The sequence below is a fragment of the Ranitomeya imitator genome, chromosome 5, assembly GCF_032444005.1.
Source record: "Ranitomeya imitator isolate aRanImi1 chromosome 5, aRanImi1.pri, whole genome shotgun sequence".
In the NCBI taxonomy this organism is placed as follows: Eukaryota; Metazoa; Chordata; class Amphibia; order Anura; family Dendrobatidae; genus Ranitomeya; species Ranitomeya imitator.
In genome coordinates, this window is record NC_091286.1 from 469,170,916 (window position 1) to 469,191,894 (window position 20,979).

The window sequence follows — 20,979 nt, forward strand, 5'->3', positions numbered from 1 at the left end:
ATACACGCTACAACTGCACATAGCCATTCCACTGTTAGGGCCGTCCCGGTTGGACAGTTTCTAAGGGTGAGGCGGATCTGCTCGATGAATCAAAAATTTGAAATCCAAGCTACAGATCTGAAGAAAGAGATTTGAACAACGTGGCTATAGTCAGAGATGCATAAAAAACGGATATAATAAGTCCAGGTTGGTGTCCCATGACTCACTGTTATACCACAAGAAAATGAAAGACAAAAAGGATGAAAATATACGTTTCATCTCAGTGTTTAATAATGAGTGGAATAGTATGCAGAGCATTCTGACAAAGTATTGGCCTGTGCTTAGCGCCGAGCCTTCTCTGAGACCCTTTCTTAAGGTACCGTCACACTAAGCAATGCTGCAGCGATACCGACAACGTTCCGGATCGCTGCAGCCTCGCTGTTTGGTCGCTGGGGAGCTGTCACACAGACAGCTCTCCAGCGACCAACGATGCCGGTAACCAGGGTAAACATTGGGTTACTAAGCGCAGGGCCGCGCTTAGTAACCCGATGTTTACCCTGGTTACCATCCTAAAAGTTAAAAAAACAAACGCTTCATACTTACCTTCCGCTGTCTGTCCTCGGTGCTCTGCTTCTCTGTACTGGCTGTGAGCGCAGCGGCCGGATAGCAGAGCAGTGACGTCACCGCTGTGCTTTCCGGCTGCCCGGCGCTCACAGCCAGAGCAGAGAAGCACAGCGCCGGGGACAGACAGCGGTAGGTAAGTATGAAGCGTTTGTTTTTTTAACTTTTAGGATGGTAACCAGGGTAAACATCGGGTTACTAAGCGCGGCCCTGCGCTTAGTAACCCGATGTTTACCCTGGTTACCAGCGAAGACATCGCTGAATCGGCGTCACACATGCCGATTCAGCGATGTCAGCGGGAGAGCCAGTGATGAAACAAAGTGCTGTACTTTCTGCCCCGACCAGCGATATCACAGCAGGGGCCTGATCGCTGCTGCGTGTCACACTGGACGATATCGCTAGCCAGGACGCTGCAACGTCACGGATCGCTAGCGATATCGTCCAGTGTGATGGTACCTTTACTGATAGACCACTGATGACCCCCCGCAGATCTAAAAATCTAAGTGACTTGTTGGTCAAAAGTCACTACATAGCGCCCAGTTCAAACTTTTTTGGTGGGACACAACCCAGAAAGGGTTTTTATAAATGCGGTCACTGCTTGGCATGCGCCAATACCCACCAAACATCTACATTTAGCTCAGTGGACCAAAAGGAATTTGAGATTAGAGAATATATCTCTTATAACACCAAGAAAGTAATTTACTATGCCACATGTAGCTGCCCTCTCATACATGTGGGACTCACATCACGAGAGTTGAGGGTACGTGTAAGAGAACACGTGAGGGATATTGGCGCTGCCAGATCAGTAGAGGATGTGTTGACTTTAAAAACTATCCCTAGACACTTCCGAATGGTGCATAATTCTAATCCAAAAGAGTTCAAAATAAGAGGCATAGATGTGGTACATGTTGGCATTAGGGGCAGCAATATAAACAAAATTGTTGGCACAGTGGGAATTGAAGTGGATAGTGACACTTGGCACTATGAAACCCACTGGCTTAAATTAATCCCTTAATTTTGGTCCATATTTGTAAAGTCACTTTATTATTTTTGATAGTGACTGAAGAGTTCTCTTCCCTCTTCTTCCCTCTCCCTGTATTTTAATTGTACATATGTTCGATTTAATGCTTATTTTGTTTTTGTCACATTCACATAGGTCTCTTCTTTTTATCTCATCATTTTGATCATGTTCGGAGTCTGGTTCCTCCACCCCTGGAAACATATATATATATATATATATATATATATATATATATATATATATATATATATGTATATATATATATATATATATACATATATATATATATATATAAAGATTGTAACCATTGGAAGTGGAATGAAATATGCGACCAGCTGGATGAAATATGGGACTCAATTTCCATTATTGACTACCCTTTTGATGAAAATGTTCCCAGTGTTTACATACTCACCAATTGGTTAGATTGATATGTGGGGTAGACACAGACCTAATTTTGATCGCTGCTGTGGTGCGCGTGCACGCGCTGTCTCCCCGGGGGCAACCCTCCTCATCCGGCAATGTCCTGCGGTGGGCTCAACTGGAACCAGCTGGTGCCCGCTTGTGCTCATGGCTGGACACGTCTGGGTGGGGGTGGGTCGCTCCAGGCAGCGGCGTGTGCATGTGCCAGACTCTCACAGCTCAGTATCTAGAGATGTCATGTGACGGTCACGTGACACATTACTATGACTACTTCAAGGTCCTACAGGCAATTAAAACCACACTTCCCCTTGAGAAAGCGAGGCTGACAGCGGTGAAATGCGCATTGGGGTCCGTGCAGAGGTCTACCTGCATGAGGTATGACATGGCCTTCTAATATTCCCACCACCGGGGTCACCGCATAGGGCACTTGTTATGGTTTCAGCCTTACTAATACTGGTGTACCGGTTGATGGGAACATCCCAGATTGGTAGAAGCTAGGGATTATGGTTAAAATTATGGCTTATTGGTAATAGAGCCATCACCTTCTGGGCAATTAGTTGCGAGGTTTGTTATCTGCACCTCAAGATACAAAGTAACTGCATGTATATACTATTTACTGTGCAGTAGACCTTATAAATCTGGTGTATTTTGGTATTTGCACTATGTTGTTATGTGCACTGTCTTATTGGATATGTGCTTGTTTTTTAACTATGTCTATTGGTATTAATAAATTTTGTTTTCAATTTAAAAAAAAAAACTTCCATTGGTTCTCCTGATTTTCATGCAGCTAATTTATGGAAGTATATGCTATTGTTGAGTGACTGGCAGCAGTCACAAAATGAATCTGGAAATTTTTGTATTTAAATTACCATGATGTATATATCCAGTTGAGAGCAGTTATTATAAAACTTTTCATTAAAGATACATATATCATAAAGAATGAAGGATTTTTCAGTCTTAATAAAGCTTTATCAGTGGGATTACATAATCTATATATAAAAGGTGCATTTAAACAAAAAAGTATACAGCATAAACTACATAAAACATAAGCTAATTATAAAATATTAAAGAATCTGATGCTGGTATTATGGCTGAGCACCTTTAAAAGGAAAAGCTGACACAGCGATTCAGACTTATGACTGAATGACAAAACGGTGCTCAAATACAGTAAGGCTGACCTACATGGATAATGTATTTGAACAATGTATTATCACCTGAAACTATGCTTCTAGGTAAGAATGCCTCCAGAATACTGCATTTAATGGAGCATGCATTAATAGGCAGATTTAGTTGATGCATCTTGACAAGCAGGTCATTATACTAACTCAAACAACAACATATCCTATAACTTACACAATATTCAAATTTAACATCAGATACTTGATATACAAGGATTCAGAATCACATGTGCCAGGGGCCTTAAAGCAGCAAAATGATGTATATACAACCCGCTATTAGTAATAAATCAGCAAAGTTACACACATTACTATAAGTCCAAACTGTGTAATAGCTTTGGAACATCAGCCATGAATTAGGGAATTGAAAATAACAGTTCATACACTGAATGTGGAAATTCAATACTTTCAGAAAATAAATCGAAATGGTCTAAAGGCACAGTCCGCTACGCATCAAAGGTCAAAGTAAAAAATGTCCTTCTTACCAAGCACCCCGAGGCGATAGTTGACGGTGATGACTATAACATTTCCATAACTTGCTAGGACACTTCCATCAAACAAATTAGCAGTGCCTTCCATATAGGAACCACCATGAATATAGACCATCACAGGCTTGGGACCTCCACTATCTCTGATGTCTGGAAAAGAAAATATGTTTAAATATACTGGTGCCAAGTAATTGATGTAAGAAGATACATTAGTTTACCCTTTTGGTGATGTTTCTTAAGAAAAAAAATTGCAATTGTTTTAATTAATCAACAATGTAGGGTTTCTGTGTTTTTACTATATTATGTTGTGTTTGTTTTTTTCATTTTTTAGTGAAATAATAAAGGTTGAATAAATGTAAATTTAATTTACATTTTCTATCTTTATGAATGCACATAGATCAAGATTCATTGAATTATGTTTTATTTATTTAGCTGTAATTTTTAGAAACTGTTGAAAGGGTTGCAATCTATAGCCTGTGAGAACCTGTCATCAGGATTTTATGTCCTAAACGAATGTCATGTACGTAAAGGTGCATTAATGCTGATAAAATCCTGATCTTCATTATAAAAATCCATAGTCTGATTTTAGAGACATCCATATTTGAAATTGTATGCTAATAAGTTGCAAATGCAATGGATGGGCACTGGACGTACAGCTCTCTTGTTCCTCTGTCTTTTTCCTGCCTGCTGCCTGTCCCTATAATAATGCCTGTCCCTGTAATAATAATAATCTTTATTTTTATATAGCGCTAACATATTTCGCAGCGCTTTACAAAATGTAAAGCGCTGCGAAATATGTTATCATCACTGTCCCCAATGGGGCTCACAATCTAAATTCCCTATCAGTATGTCTTTGGAATGTGGGAGGAAACCGGAGTACCCGGAGGAAACCCACGCAAACACGGAGAGAACATACAAACTCTTTGCAGATGATGTCCTTGGTGGGGTTTGAACCCAGGACCCCAGCGCTGCAAGGCTGCAGTGCTAACCACTACGCCACCGTGCCGCCCCTCATGAGTGAATTATTGAATTAGCAGTTAAAGAAAGGAGGCAGAAAGTAGGTAGGGAATAGGGAGAGAGGCAGGAGAGCTGTAAGTGCGGTGTACACATCCTGCACTCACAACGCATCATAATACAATTTCAACTATGAATTTCTCTAAAACACCAAAACAAATTCCTGTAAGAAAAGTAAGGCTTTTGTCATGGGGCTACCGCGACAGAGAGGTTCCAGAGAACCGCAGCGCTCTGGGCCTCGTTCACACACAGTGAACAGAAGCTCTTCACCTATATTCTGACCTGGCTGCTTTGTGTCAGCAGTGCAGGAGTTAACCTTATTGCTGAGTTGCTGAGAGCTGGGTCTCTCTTAACTGAAGTGGATTTTGTAATCTGATCCTCTATATAGACCCAGTCCTGACTTCAGCTATTGTCAGTGATCAGTTCTACTGCCTGGCTTGGAGGTTGAAGGAGCGTAGTGTTCGTGTTGGAGGTTTATTTACAGAGATTGGTGTCTGCTGTTTTGGTTGCATGTTTAACCTGTTTTCCTTCCTAGTTTATTCCTTCTCTTCCCTTCTCTGTGTTTCCTCTGTGGTTGTGTGAGCATTTGGTGAGTTTGAGACTTTTAGTTACCTTGTCTATATACCCTGTTATTTGCTGTATTATTACACTGGTGCAGTCCACCTCCTTTGGGGGAGAGGGGGCCACTGATAGGGCCTGCACAGGAGACGGGGATACGCTGGCAGCTCAGGCCTCCTAACCATCATAGGGAAAGCCAGGGCCCCATTAAAGTGGTAGGGACAGGTGCGGGTCCAAGTACGCCGTCCTGCCCCTTTAACGCCGCTTACAGCATGACAGTTTTACTCAGCATTTTGCCACCTACACACATTGAATAGTTGGTCAGTATTTTACATCAAAATTTGTAAGCCATGAATTAGGAATGAAACAATCAGAGGAAAAAAATATTAGAAACACGTCATCACTTCTGGATTTAAAACCAACTCCTGGTTTTGGCTTACAAATACTGATGTAAAATACTAATCAAATATTGATCATGTGACTGTAGGTGTTAAAGGACCTTTACATGCATGCCATTAGAGTAAGGCATAACATCCTGATGACAGGTTCTCTTTATTGTTGATAATATTAACAGGAATACCTTAAAGTGAACCTGTCACCCAGTTTGACCAGTAAGAGTTACTTACACTGCTGATATATAGCATTCTATAATGCTGTATATCTGCCCCAAACCAAACTGTAAGAGAAGACAAATAATTTATTATACTCAACCATGGGTGGGCCAGTCTGATGGGCATCGCTGGTCTTGGTCCAGCGCTTCCCATCTTCTTACGATTCCCGTCCTCGTGCTTGCTTCGTGTGGATGATGTGTCCCTTCATCATCCACACAGTCTTCTCAATACAGTGCTCTTGTGCAGGTGTACTTTTATGTCCTGTCGAGGGCAGAGCAAAGTACTGCAGTGCGCATGCGCCGAGGCTCTTTGACCTTTCCAGGCACCTATGCACTGCAGTACTATGCTGTGCCCTCAACAGGGCAGAGAAGTATTCCTGTACAGGAGTGCAGTGCTGAGGTGACAAGTCATCCACATGAAACAAGCAGGAAGGCAGCATTGCGATAAGAAGGGAGGTGCCGGACCAAGACCAGCGACGCCCATTGGACTGGACCCCCGCAGGTGAGTATAATAAAAGCTATTTTTATTCTCTTGCAGGTCGGGTTGGGACCAGATACACAGCATTATAGAATGGACTGCTGTATATCAGACCTGAAAGGTGATGGCCATATCTCTTATCAGTGAAACCTGGTGACAGGTTCCCTTTAAATACGAAATATATAGGCTACTCTACTTTCTTAATAATTCTGTACAATGCTCAATTTTTGTTATTCATTGCTCCTAAACTCCTGCATAAAGGGATAATTTAGTTATGGCTTCAATACCTTTTTCTTCCTGTAAAAATTAAAACCTCATTGGCACGATGATTTGCAACTTTTAGCAGCTTTCCAATGCACCTGTTAACTTTTTGAATGGTTGGTGCTATTTGATGGGTAGTGTGCAGCTTTTCACAGCCCTGCGAGGTTATGGCAGTCCATGGCTAGAATAGTTTAGACTTTCTAACTATCAAACCACCAAACATGAATCACATTTATTAAAATGCATTTTGAACAAATTAGGTCCATTTTGCTTCAGCAAGTTTGACATTAAGACTGGCACATAAAAAGGCCAGTCCCAATAAATTTTCCACTAGACTACGGAAAACTAGTTGCCTACAGCTACTATTAGAAATATCTTAGAAGCTTACTTTACATACTGTTATATTTATAAACAGTGTAAAATAAGACATAGCTAACAATAAGCAGTGAACAACCTGGAATAATCTAATAAAAATTCTGCAAAGCCAGGATTGCTACTTTGCCCTGTCAGTGAAAACAACTGATGCTCCAAGCAGAACGAACAAAATAATAATCAAGATTCTACTGCTCTCCTTGTTTTTTAGACTATTTCGATTCAATAGGCCTTGCAAGTGTGGTGTGCATGTTGACTTTTTCCACTGGTGATACAGAGATACTGAACTTGAGAATTTATTAATATGTTGAACCAATTAATTTGAAATGCAGTATAAGAAAAAAAAAACAGCTTTAAACTGCATTAAGTTAAGTAACTCACAATATTTGGTAATTTTCTGTAAAAATTTATGAAAAGGGATGGAAATTTCCTTTTGATAACATGAAAAATAATAGTATAGTTTACAATTTGTAAATGATTTACTTTTTTTACTTATTCAAAGGTATAAATGGAAAAGTTCAACGCAGGTACTGTTTGTATAATTAAATATATATATTATTACCTGACGTTCACACTACATTTTCTCATTTTGAAAACTATTAAAGACCAACTTAAGCGCTTTTTTATTTTTATTTACTCCTGGAGTGGTGTAACTAACCTAAATTCCCTGCCCCTAGTCTCATACTGACTATCCACCATTTTCATCTATTATTGGCACTAATACGGGTCAGTTTTCTGCAGGTTATGACCTACTGGATTGCTTCAGTTGGGCGAGGTCACTTCTCAATGTGAGTCTATAAAAGCCAAAATAAGGCCAGAACGAGGCTCTCATAGACTTACATTGAGAGCTTTTAACCGTTACCTCTGACTTACAGCCAGTCAGACATTGCATTCACAATATGATGCTGTGGGACCAGAAAGGCTTTGGGAAGAGCAGAAGTATGAGTATAAGGCCGGGATCACACATGCGAGAAACACGTCAGTGTCTCGCATGTGAAATCCAAGCTCTAGCGCCGGCACTTGGGAGCGGAGCGTGCGGCTCCATGTGTTGCTATGCGGCCGCACGCTCTGCTCTGGAGTGCCGGCGCCAGAGGAGGGATTTCACATGCGAGACACAGACGTGTTTCTCGCATGTGTTATCCCGGCCTAATACTAGGGTCAGGGAACTTACATTAGTAGCATCACTCCAGCACTGAAATATAAAAAAAAACTGTAGTAATGCTATAACAATAGCAATTAGTTCTTATTAAAATCAGTATATATGTATTTTTAGGAGTATTTAAGCCCTTCACTCCAGGGCCATTTTCCATTTTTCAATTTAATTTTTTGCTCCCCTTCTTCCTAGAACCATACCTTTTTTATTTTTTGCATCAATTTGACCATGTGAGGGCTTGTTTTGTGTGGGGCGAGTTGTAGCTTTGAAGAACACCACTGATTTTACCATATAATAAACTGGAAAACGGGAAATAAATTCCTAGTGCGGTGAAATTGCACAAGTGTAATTCCACAATTGTTTTGTTTTTCTTTTTAACCATGTTCACTAAATGCTAAAACCGATCAGTCATTATTAGTGTTGAGCATTCCGATACTGCAAGTATGGGGTATCGACCGATACTTGCGGTATCAGAATTCCGATACCGAGATCCGATACTTTTGTGGTATCGGGTATCGGTATCGGATCCATAGGGATGTGTAAAATAAAGAATTAAAATAAAAAATATTGATATATTCACCTCTCCGGCAGCCCCTGGACATCACGCTGGTAACCGGCAGGCTTCTGTGTTTAAAATGAGCGCCTTTAGGACCTACGAATGACGTCGCGGCTTCTGATTGGTCGCGTGCCGCTCATGTGACCGCCACGCGACCAATCAGAAGCCGCGACGTCATTCTCATTCACTAAACTCCTAATTCTAGGAATTAAGGACCTGCGAATTATGTCGCGGCTTCTGATTGGTCGCGTGGCGGTCACATGAGCGGCACGCGACCAATCAGAAGCCACGACGTCATTCGCAGGTCCTAAAGGCGCTCATTTTAAACACAGAAGCCTGCCGGTTACCAGCGTGATGTCCAGGGGCCGCCGGAGAGGTGAATATATCAATATTTTTTATTTTAATTCTTTATTTTACACATCCCTATGGATCCCAGGGCCTGAAGGAGAGTTTCCTCTCCTTCAGACCCTGGGAACCATCAGAATACCTTCCGATACTTGATGTCCCATTGACTTGTATTGGTATCGGATATCGGTATCGGCGATATCCGATATTTTTCGGGTATCGGCCGATACTATCCGATACCGATACTTTCAAGTATCGGACGGTATCGCTCAACACTAGTCATTATGATTCTTCAGATCATTACAAGTTCGCAGTGCCAGGAAAGATGCTAGCTCAGCGCCGGAGTCTGCATCTAAGGGGTTAAGATAACACTTAAGCTAGTATTCCTTTAAAAAGTATTATTTTTTTATTTTATTCTACTATTTTTTCTTATTTAAAATACTTATCTCAGAGAAAAAGAAATTATCCGCAAGATTGGGCGGAACAGAAAGAATATATATTTTTTTCCCTTATGTTTATAACAATTACTGCTATAGTACCGTAGGCAGCACTATAGTAAAATACCGTAGCTTTCAGTATAAATTGGGAACTGCAAAGCTATTTGTTTGCGAAAGATTTTTCTGCCATTCATGAGGTTTTATTAGTTGGGATTATTTATTTATATCACAGCTAACTATTATATTCATTTTTTGCATCATGTAAAATATTCCAATTTTTCAATTAGGATCATTTTACACAATCCTTCCTTGTTATGATGTCTCCTGTTGTTCTTCTGATTCATTCTCAGAATAGCTACCTAATATGTATCCATTACTGTTGTGAAGAAGCAGCTTTTAGTATACAGATTCTTATTGGCTAAAACTCCATTTGTAAGGATCGGCAGGTGGCACTAAATGACCGTCAGTCAGTAAACATCTTACTGATTGGTGGTCATGTTTACATGGGTAAACAATGGTAAACAATGAACACTAAGCAAAGTTACAAAGGCTGAAAAGCAACTTAGGTCCCTCAAGTTCAACCTTTCTCCATCATGAACGATCAATTGTAAATTGCTCAGTGGCCGTAAGCTGCCATTGCCTCCCCAGTGTGAGTCCTTTTTATTCAAGACAGTACACTACTATAGTGATCTTACTGCACAAAAAATTATTTCATCCAATGAATTAACAAAATGCTCATTCATAGACTTCCATAACACGAGTGTTCCTAAGAATGCTCATTCATGATAATCTTTCTTTATAAATGCAGCTTAAAGGGGATCTGTCAACAGGTTTTTGCTGTCCCATCTTTAGCAGCAAGATCCTTATTCCAACAATGTGTCACTTACTTTACTGTATGCTGCAGTTTTCATAAAAAATTGTTTTATTTGCTACAGTACTATCAGTTCTATGAATGCTGAGCACTGTACAACACACCCACACCACTGATTGGCAGCTTTTGTCTGCACTGTGCATAAACAGAAAGCTGCCAATCAGTGGTGGGTGTGGCTGGACTACATGGAAGCAGATTGACTAGTCCTCTAGTGATAATCTACTGGTGATAAAACAATGTTTTTTAAAAAACGTTTTTAAAACAGCCCAAGAAGTTACACATTGCTGGAATCACAGAGTCTGTCTCTACACTATGTTGCTTCAGATGGATTCTTTGGATTCTCTACAACTTTCATCATAGCAAATATAACATTACTGATAATGTAGATCAGTGTTCCCCAACTCTGCTCCTCAAGAGCCACCAACAAGTCATGTTTTCAGTATTTCCTTAGTATTGCACGGGTGATAATTGCATCACCTGCACAGGCAGCAAGTCCATCACCTGGGCAATAGTAAGGAAATCCTGAAAACATGACCTGTTGGTGGCTCTTGAGGACTGGACTTGGGGAACACTGATGTAGATGATAACTTTGGAATAAGGCTATGTTCACATGGCCTAATGAAAAACAGACTTTCCCAAAAACTGTTGATATGCTTGGCTCTGTATGCACCTCCATTCCCTTGTCCATGTAAGAGATAAGGGATAAGGAATTTACATCTTATGTCTTGTCCATTGAATGGAAAACACTAGTGTATGCTGTGGTTTTATTTACACAGAATGCTGGCACATTGTCTATTATTGGATCAGTCTGCTGTCTGTTGTTTAGACGGACAACACCCTTACCCAAAAATGATAGTCTGAAACTGGCCAAAGGTTTAGTTATGGAACTAAGTAGATGTTGTGAGAAAGAATCAAAAGTCCATTTCAAGGCACCATAACATCAACAGCTAGGTACAGGAGTACTTTGTGAACAATATTTGAATTGAAAAGTTAGAGTTGGCCTGATCTAGCCAAGAAATGTAAGAGTTAAAGAATTGCTTTTATACCTTGCCTAAGGAAAAGTCATGGAATCATGAAAATTACATAACCAATAGATATGTTAATAATATACTAATAATTCCAAATTCACTTACATGCCTTATTATGCTCTCATTGAAGTGATTAACAGTTTTCTAAAGAATGGTCTACCACACTTGGGCACACAAATCATTAAGATCCACTGCTAGAAGGTCCCTTTGCAATTACCAACCAATAGTGTTCTAGATGTGCATTATGGGAGAGAAGTCTGGAGACACTCCATGTACTGGTAGCAAGTTTAGGCCATTCAATCTGCTTAAAGTAGAGGGAGCAAGATGCAGCCTGACATTGTCATGTAGAAAAATGGCTCCTGAAATGCTTTGAATGCATAATAGCCGTATCAGTGGTTCCATGATTGAGTCATTCTATATGGCAAATGAAATTGGAGACCAAGAGTAGAAAGGCGTCATCAGAAGGTGTTTGCACAACATAACCAAATTCCTCATGTACTGCAGTCAAATTAACTTACACATACCAACCCTAAGGCGTCAAACAGTGTCTGCCCAAACCATCAGAAGTCATGTGCACAACATTGGGCTACAAACCAAATGTCTCGCTATCGGTGTTCAATTGTCTTCTGGCCACCACTCTCAAGAGCTGCCATGGTGCATAGCAAGACATCAATGGAGGCTGGAATAGAGGTCTATATTTTTCAGTGATGAGTTTTACTTTGTCTAGAATGCAATAATAGCTGAAGATTGGTTTGGAGACCATATGGGGAACAGCTGCATCACGGCATTGTATTGTTGACATAAGAAAACATATTTAGCTTTTTTTCAATATTGGGCGACGTGGGCAATGCCATGAAGAGGCCTTCAATAGGGAACCAGTATTACTCCTGTGATTTTGGTGAGTGGTAACATAATGCATGGTAGCTGGTCTACTCAAAGCTTCATTACGTGTACAGTACAACTTGGCATTATATTGAGTTGGTTGTGAAACCAGTGGTACCGTTATTTTTTCAAAATATCCCAGGAGCCATTTTTCAACATGACAATGCCAAGACACATGTTGATCATACTACTGTGAACAGCCTGCATGGCCTGAATGTTTTACCATGGCCTGCAGCATGTCGGGACTTGTCTTCCACGGTGTACCTCTCTGACATCATTGACTGGCAAATGCAAAGGGAATTATAAGCAGCAGATGATTTACATGCCCAAGTGCATTCAACGTGACGGAACGTTCCTCAATCATTACTATCCTAATTGATAGCAGGCTGAAACACAAAACTGTGTGTTTGACAGCACAAGGAGCTCATACTCCAAAATGACATTTGTTCCTTCTGATATAAAACTGAACTTAAGAGAGAAATCAGGTACATATGCAGTGCAGGACATTTATTAATTGTTTCAAATAATTTCTTTCTCCTCCCATGAAATGGCCATAGCTACATTAAATTTAAAGAAAGCGAGTGGCCTAGCAGGAAAGGATTGATTAATGTTATATAATGTCGCCTAAAGATGCCTAATGTATAATTCAGCATAAGGCGAGGCACTACAATTTGCTACATCTATTCTAGTTTTCAGCTGTCTAAACTTAATGGTAGTCTGTCAGCAGATCATTGCTACCCCATTTGAAAGCAGCAAGGTGTGGGTGCAGAGACCATGATTCCAGCTATGTATCACTTACTGAGCTGCTTGCTGTAGTCCTGATAAAATCTATTTTATCTGCTCCAGATCTAGCATTTCTCGGAATGCTAAACACTACATAACACCATTACCACTTCCAAAGCACCAATCAGCTTCTCTCATAGACAGAACTATCACAATACAAGGCCCCATTAACTGTTCTTACACTGGGGCACTTTATTATCTGTGTCCTTCATTGGTCCACACCACTGATTGACAGATTTCTATGTACATAAACAGAAAGCTGCCAATCAGTTTTGGGGTTGGGGTTATACCATGTCAGGATGCTGGAGGATGAATGGATTGTGTGCTTTCCATCTAATTGCCAGGTAGTACTGTCCAGAGAATCAATCTGCTCATCTCTACTAGTGACAGATTCCCTTTAAAACCCAACCCCAACTATCATTTTCTAAAATAATTGTAAAAATAAAAATGTAGTGTACTTGTGCATGTGTTTGTGTGAGTTCTTTGCTTAAATGCTAGTAAACAGGTTCGTAGGACAACCCTTGCATTGGGACAATCCATGAAGTGAAAGATATTAGATTAATAAAAACCATCAAAAAGACCATTTTTGTATCCAACACTAGGTGACCACACCAAGCTCTCCTTTCTTACACTGCACTTGAAAAATTTGCTCTATTTGGTTGTGATCAACAAAGACAAATATTTGATGTTTGATAAATCTGCCCCTTAGACTTGCACACGACATACTCTAATGGATAAATATGTGGACAATTTTTCTACTGGCTTTGACTCAAAATTATGAAAAATTGTGTTTATTTTGTAAGGTGAACTCTCACATCGGATTCATTTTTACATGTGTGCTAGTTCTATAATACAGTAAGGATTTACCAAGTATCACCTGTTGATAATTTGATATTCATAATTGTGACATTAATATGATTAAGGCGTGAAAGATAAATTATTAAACTGAAATCATTAGCTGCATGTTCACAGCCGAATTGTACACTGCTAATTGTATGCTTGGAGGTAACTCAGAGGGAGATTGTTTCAGAACTCTTCCTTAATTAAAATTACATAGAATTACAGAGTACCCACTGAGAACAGTAATGAAATGTTAGTACTACTGTTAAACTAGTTAGGCATCATAGACTACTTACAAAATAGTTGTTTATTCCAGATCTAGGGTAAATTTTGCTATTCTCTTACTAGCTCATGTTGTTTCACTGCATGATAATATATAAATCAGTGGAAACGACTGTGTAATTAGATACTTATAGGAACACTCTTCAACCTGTCACAGAAGACAAGCTAGAAAGCCATTGTGCTTCATTTGCTATGTGAACTGGATCCAATATAATTGATTGTTTTCCAATAGCTAACATTTTGGAACATCACTTGGTTTACCATGACAATGAGCACCAGGTTTAATCTATTTCAGTGAAATTAGAGAGATATTTTATTTCAGGTTCTCCAAGCAGTTAAAGGGAACCTTTCAGGTCTCCAATGTCCCCAGAACCACCAGGAGTTGTATCTGTGTATATAAATACCCTGGCTAACATCCCCTTTATCACATTACATACATGACAGACCTTTATAAAAAGTATTTATAAAGTCCATTTATGATATGTAAATGAGGGCTTTTACATGTCAATGGGGAACTACTATCCCCAGGCTCGTCGGCCCACTTAGATGTTATCATTCCCCTGTGGACGTGATAGCATAACTTACAAGCACCAGCATCATCGATACAGCTATAATTACCATACAAATGCATGCAACTTCTTTCCCTCACTGCATTCATCCTCTGAAGCCGGGTGTACTGTCCTGGCTTCAGAGAGACACACTGTGCATGATCGGAATTCTTCTGCACTTCCAGTCTTGCGCAGTGTGCCTTTCTGAAGCCGGGACACCTGGCTCCAGAGGATGAATGCAGTGAGGAAAAGAAGCCGGGGCATGCCACAGGTAAGTATAGCGCTAACGATGAAGCTGACGCTGGTAAGTAATGTTATCACGCCCACAGGGGCATGATAACATCTAAGTGGGCAGACTAATCTGGGGACACTAACGTCCTCAGTCAAAGCCCTCATTTGCTCATTTATTATCATTTATGATAATAAATGAACATTAGAAATATTTTTTGTAAAGATCTGTTTATGTATGTGATGTAATAAAGTGACTGTTAGGCAGGGTGTATATATGTAAAGATACAACTCCTGGTGAATCTGGGGGCACAGGGAACCTGGGCAGCACAGTGGCGCAGTGGATAGCACAGCAGCCTTGCAGTGCTGGAGTCCTGTCTTCAAATCCCATCCAGGACAACATCTGCAAAGAGTTTGTATGTTCTCCCCGTGATTGCTTGGGTTTCCTCCAGGTCTTCCGGTTTCCTCCCACATTCCAAAGACATACTGATAGGGAATTTAGATTGTGAGCCCCATCGGGGACAGTGATGATAATGTGTGTAAACTGTAAAGCGCTGTGGAATATGTTAGCGCTATATAAAAATAAAGATTATTATTATTATACTAATGGCTAACTGAAAAGATGTAAACAGATTGCAAGCTTTCGAGACTACTCAGGTCTCTTCATCAGGCATAGATTATCTATGCTTGATGAAGAGACCTGTGTAGTCTCGAAAGCTTGCACTCTGTTTCCATCTTTTCAGTTAGCCATTAAATGATATCAACCACTAAGGACTCTCAATTCTAAATATTATTCATTCATTTGGTAAAACCATTTTTTGCGCTGCACAGAAAATCATCATTCTTGGAAATGCATCATCTTGTGTAAACAGGACTCACGCTGCCGAGTACAACGGTAGCCTATTGCCACTGTATGATCTATTACAGATCATACAGTGCACATCTGAAGCTGGGTTGGCCTGTGTTATCAGATTATAAAGCAACTATTGAATGGCAAGCAGGTTGCTGGTTGGTGGTCATTTAATAGTGTAAATGGACCCTCAAATTTAGACTCCAACACTTTGTGTCTCTTTCTCCTACTGAAGAACCTGGCATGTGCATTGTATTGACAGCACAATAAACTCAAATTAGAGAGGGTAAAGTTTTTTATTTCTCCTTTGGTTAAGCTGCATAGAAAATAAGAACAAACTGTGATCAGGTTAATATCTGGGCAGGTTTATTAAAAAATAAAGATATAAAAAGTGGACACTATCTTTAGCCATAATTTTTAAACTGTATGTTTATACCTTTATTATATTATCTTAAACATATTGTTCTATCTATAAGCTACTATAATACCATTGGATTTGACATAACTGTGCTTTTGTAATGTTTCTTGATCAAATGTATCAGTAGTATATCAATTTTTTTGCAAAGAAAGTCTTCAAAAATATCTATCTTAAGAAACATCAAACCAGTGGATAATTAAATATATTAATTTCAAAATCATTTGTTTGAAAATAAAAGACAGCACCACATTTTCTTATTAGCGGAATTCAAATTAATATATTCAGGGAATGTTAGAAGACATGCAAAAAAAGGGTATGTTGAGAGACTTAAAACAGTGTTAGTTCAAAGAGCTCACAAAATTTATTCAAGAAGTGGGATGTAAGTTATCAAAAATTCTTGTCAAGAAAACAAGAAGAGCTTTGGTGTACACACTTACTGTTTGCATAAAAATGTAAAACGCAACAACATTCAGTCGAGAAAAAAATGTAGAAAAAAATATAAAACAAGCAAGAAGACAAAACACATCAATCAAAAATGGGATCAAAAGAAAAACTCTTCAAAATAGAGACAAGAAGTCAAGAAAAAGTAAAGGAGACAATTTTGCAGGGATTCCTTGTCATGCAAATCGGTTTGGTGGCAAAAAATACCTTCATCTTCAGCACCTTCATTATCACCTAAATCATCTGTCTGTTTCTTTGTAAGGGGACCTAGGATTGAGAATGAAGACATGGAGCAAAACAGTTCAAGAATATAGTATATAAAAAAAAAAGAAAAACATCAAAATATTGTATAACACATCCCAAACATATTCAAAAAGGCAAAAAAAATTGATTTGTTTCTTTTTTCATATGCTGACTCTAAAGTAATAACTTTGGATTTATTACCATAAATTGAAAATAATTTTATTTTTTCTAACAGTAGAATTCCATACTATAAAACTTATAAAATGCTTCATTTAATATTGCAATATTGTACAGCTTTCGACTGTAAAAAACAAAAAAACAAAAAAAACAAAAACAAAACACAGTCCTGGCTACAAAATATCGATAGTGTGACAAAAACCATGGTTGAACCTAAAATTAAACATTTTATTTGTAAAAATGTAGAAAAAACAATTGTTACATAGCAATATAATATTAAAAAAACAGAAACTGTAATCTTTTGCTAAAAGCGTAATATTCTATTAGTCAGTATGCTTTATTTGAGCAATTTAGCAAAGAAAGAAACATGAAAGCACACAGATGAGAAGATCAGAACGGGTTTCTGGCCTGCACATTTCGAGGCAACAGCACATTGCATGTTGTGTGAAAATATTTGGCATGCATAAAACAATATCAACAACAAAGATGCTCAAGTTAGTACCAGCTGCATGAAAAAAAAACAAACAGTACCATGTCATGCATAAAAAATAACACTATAAAGCAAGTGGAAGATGAAAAGGTGGATGTCAATAGCTTTTTATAAAAAAAAACATGCATTGCGTCAAAATACGGTCCACAACGAAAAACTGGCAACGTTCAGTAAATATACTTTCTGTCAAGATGATGAATTTTTAAAAAAAAAATGCTTCATCTCCTCAGGACAACAGGAGCGTGATACATCATCAAGCTCTTTCAAATTCCGTTTCTGAAAAAAACTCCATCTTAAACTAAAACTAAAGAGTTGAATTTTTTTAGATTTGCCATGGGCAGGCTAAGGGTCTCTAATAGATCTTATTTTAATCAAATGTTATGTAAATATTAATATTCCATCCAACCACAAGGTTAATATGACAGGCTAGACCGTAGCCTTGAAGTATGGAATGTTTGTTCTCGAAATTGAGAATTTAATTATTTAACACAATTTGTATAGGTATTGCAAGAGTTTGGGTTGTAAATCTCTTTCACAGTATGTCACTGAAAAAGAAATAAAGAGAAATATGATTAGACCACCATAAAAAAAAAACACCATAGGGTACATGCTACTATAAATATATCATAGATAAGCTCTTGTTGGCAGGATGTATCCATAATACGTACTTGTCAGCACGCACCTCCTGGCATTTTTGTAAATATATTTTTGCTGTCGTTTCAGTGACAATAATCGTGCATTATTTAGCTGTGCAGAAACAGTGTTAAAGCTCATATTTTACTTTACAGAAAAGATAACAGGACTTTAGAGACATTTAAATTAAAATGATTGTCGACAATGAAAGATGAAAGGATGGCTGATCGCTCAATATTAACTGATGCTTTTGCATTCAATTATTTAAATAGAGTAATGTTATGTGATAAATATACAAAACATTACCCTGGTGCAATGCAACTAAGCGAAAAATAATAAAGCGATTATGGTGTTTGAAGAAAAAGTCAGTCTCCCAGAAATCTGAAATTAAACTGTTTATATATTCGTATAGGGAACTTAACCTCTATAAAAATCATTAAAATTCATAAATATGGTACATATTTTGTGGTAAGTATAAGCAGTTTTATTAGACATGCAAATGAGGGGGTTTAAATGCACCGTTGGTGTGGCCAAATACTTGATACATTCACTGTTCAGCTCTCTATAACTTTCCTCCACCCCCCTCTATGATGATGGGAAGTGCTCAGTCTTTACTTCAAAATTGTTTTGAATCCTCAAACCTGGCATGTTCTGACATTGCAGGGTCCGAGAGCTCACATAATTTCAGTGTGCGAGTGTGGCACCCTCTAATCTACCTTTTTTATCTATGGCAGCACCTAGCCGCACTCAGGAACAACTCCTTCTCAATCAGAGCTTTTGCCCCATTAAAATAAAACCACTTATACGCTCCTCCCGTGCCAGCGCCATTCCAGCTCACCCGGGGCTCTTGTCAGTTTGTAACGTCAAGAAAGCCCTGCACCAATAGCAGCGCCGACTTCACTGTTCCTGACTATGGATCAATAGGTAAGAAAAAGACAGAGTAGCAGCTGCTCTCTCTCCTCCTCTTCACTATTTTTATGTCGGAAGATGGGGACAGTGAAGTCTGCGCTGATTGGTCACATGATAATATTGAGAAATATGCTTTATAGATTATTAGTAATTCATTCATAAAAAAGTGCAGTTAAAAATCAAGATAGAGAACCCATTAAGGTTGGGATCACATGGCATTTGCCACTATGCTCACTGGCTCTGTAGGGGGTTTACGTTTGAACCCTCACAATATTGGATTTGGGAGTATGTGCTCACTGGGCAATTGGCTATAATGATGCAGACAAAGTCACAGTGTGCTCTGTTATGTACTATTTTCATCTGGATACGCCTATTGGAGGTAGACATCAAGTATAGTTGACTACACTGTGACTTTGACTGCATAATTCCACTCATTGGCCCCATTGGTGCAAACGCATGAAACTCAATTTACAGGATTTCGGATGCAAGTCCCAATGAAGCCAATGTATGACTGTAGTGGCAAAAGATATGTGAACCCAGCCTAAGAAATGATGTAGTCCCACAAGCAAATTATAACAAAAAAACCTTATACTCACCTCCATAACTGATGCTGTCCACATGATATCAGTGCTCTCTCATTGTGCTGTTGTGACATTATGCCATGTGAGCACTGCAGCCAATCAATAGGCACCAATAGGCCACTCCACTCACAATTCATTGGATGTCTGGGTTTTATCAGAGGTAATAGAGAGTGAAGCAGCCTATTAGCAGCTGCTGATTGGCCGCAGCATTCATTTGACTTTAAAATGTCACATTAGCCTATGGAGGCTTGGCCTCAATATGATTTGAACTATCAACTACAATTTTTAAGATATAATTATAAGGATTTTTTTTTTAAATTTACTCAGGGAACTACAGCATTTAAGGAGGTATTTCCCACATAATGGGCAACTCTATTATAAAAATAAAGTAGACCTGGATGGTTAAAAATGCTAGATTTTTGCATCCTTACTGTTTCCTTAAAAGGGTTTTCTGATCTAATTGATAAGTGTGACTGCAGACTCATCAATTTAGACAAGACGACCTCTTAATATGGTTGTCAATACTCTTACAAGGTGGTCTATACATTTGCAAATACAGTGCTGTTAAAAAGTTTTAGGCAGATGTGGAAAAATCCTACAAAATAAGAAATGCTTTAACAAATAAAAGGGTTAATGGTTTATATTAATTAACAAAATGCAAATAATGTATATCAAGTGCACAAGTCTACATACAGTGCCTTGTGAAAATATTCGGCCCCATGGAACTTCTCAACCTTTTCCCACATATCAAGTCTCTGTAAAAATGCACCTGCTCTATGATAGTCTCAAGAATCTGTTTGAAGCACAGAGAGCATCATGAAGACCAAGGAACACAACAGGCAGGTCCGTGATACTGTTGTGGAGAAGTTTAAAACTGGATTTGGATACAAATGATTTCCAAAACTTTAACCATCCCAAGAAACACTGTGCAGGCGATCATATTGAAATGGAAGGAGTATCATACCACTGCAAATCTATCAAGACTCGGCCGTCTCTCTAAACTTTCATCTCAAACAAGGAGAAGACTGATCAGAGACGCAGCCAAGAGGCCCATGATCACTCTGGATGAACTGCAGAGATCTACAGCTGAGGTGGGACAGTCTGTCCATAGGACAACAATCAGTCGTACACTGCACAAATCTGGCCTTTATGGAAGAATGGCAAGAAGAAAGCCATTTCTCAAAGATATCTATAAAAAGTGTTATTTAAAGTTTGCAACAAGCCACCTGGGAGACACACCAAACATGTGGAAGAAGGTGCTCTGGTCAGATGAAACCAAAATCAAAC

The 20,979-nt window shown here is 38.9% G+C and overlaps 1 protein-coding gene across 8 annotated transcripts in view; it reads right to left on the bottom strand.

Annotated features, from left to right (window-relative positions):
* NLGN1 (neuroligin 1) overlaps window positions 1-20,979 on the bottom strand; it is a 1,437,853-nt gene that overhangs the window by 535,923 nt on the left and 880,951 nt on the right. For 5 of the 8 annotated variants that reach the window (XM_069727295.1, XM_069727293.1, XM_069727292.1 and 2 more), the window contains 2 exons: window positions 16,867-16,926; window positions 3,702-3,854 (listed from right to left, as the gene is read on the bottom strand). In XM_069727295.1, the coding sequence (XP_069583396.1) occupies window positions 3,702-3,854; window positions 16,867-16,926 (213 nt within the window). The remainder of the gene's footprint in view (window positions 1-3,701; window positions 3,855-16,866; window positions 16,927-20,979) is intronic. The other 3 variants (XM_069727297.1, XM_069727298.1, XM_069727296.1) reach the window with 1 other exon arrangement.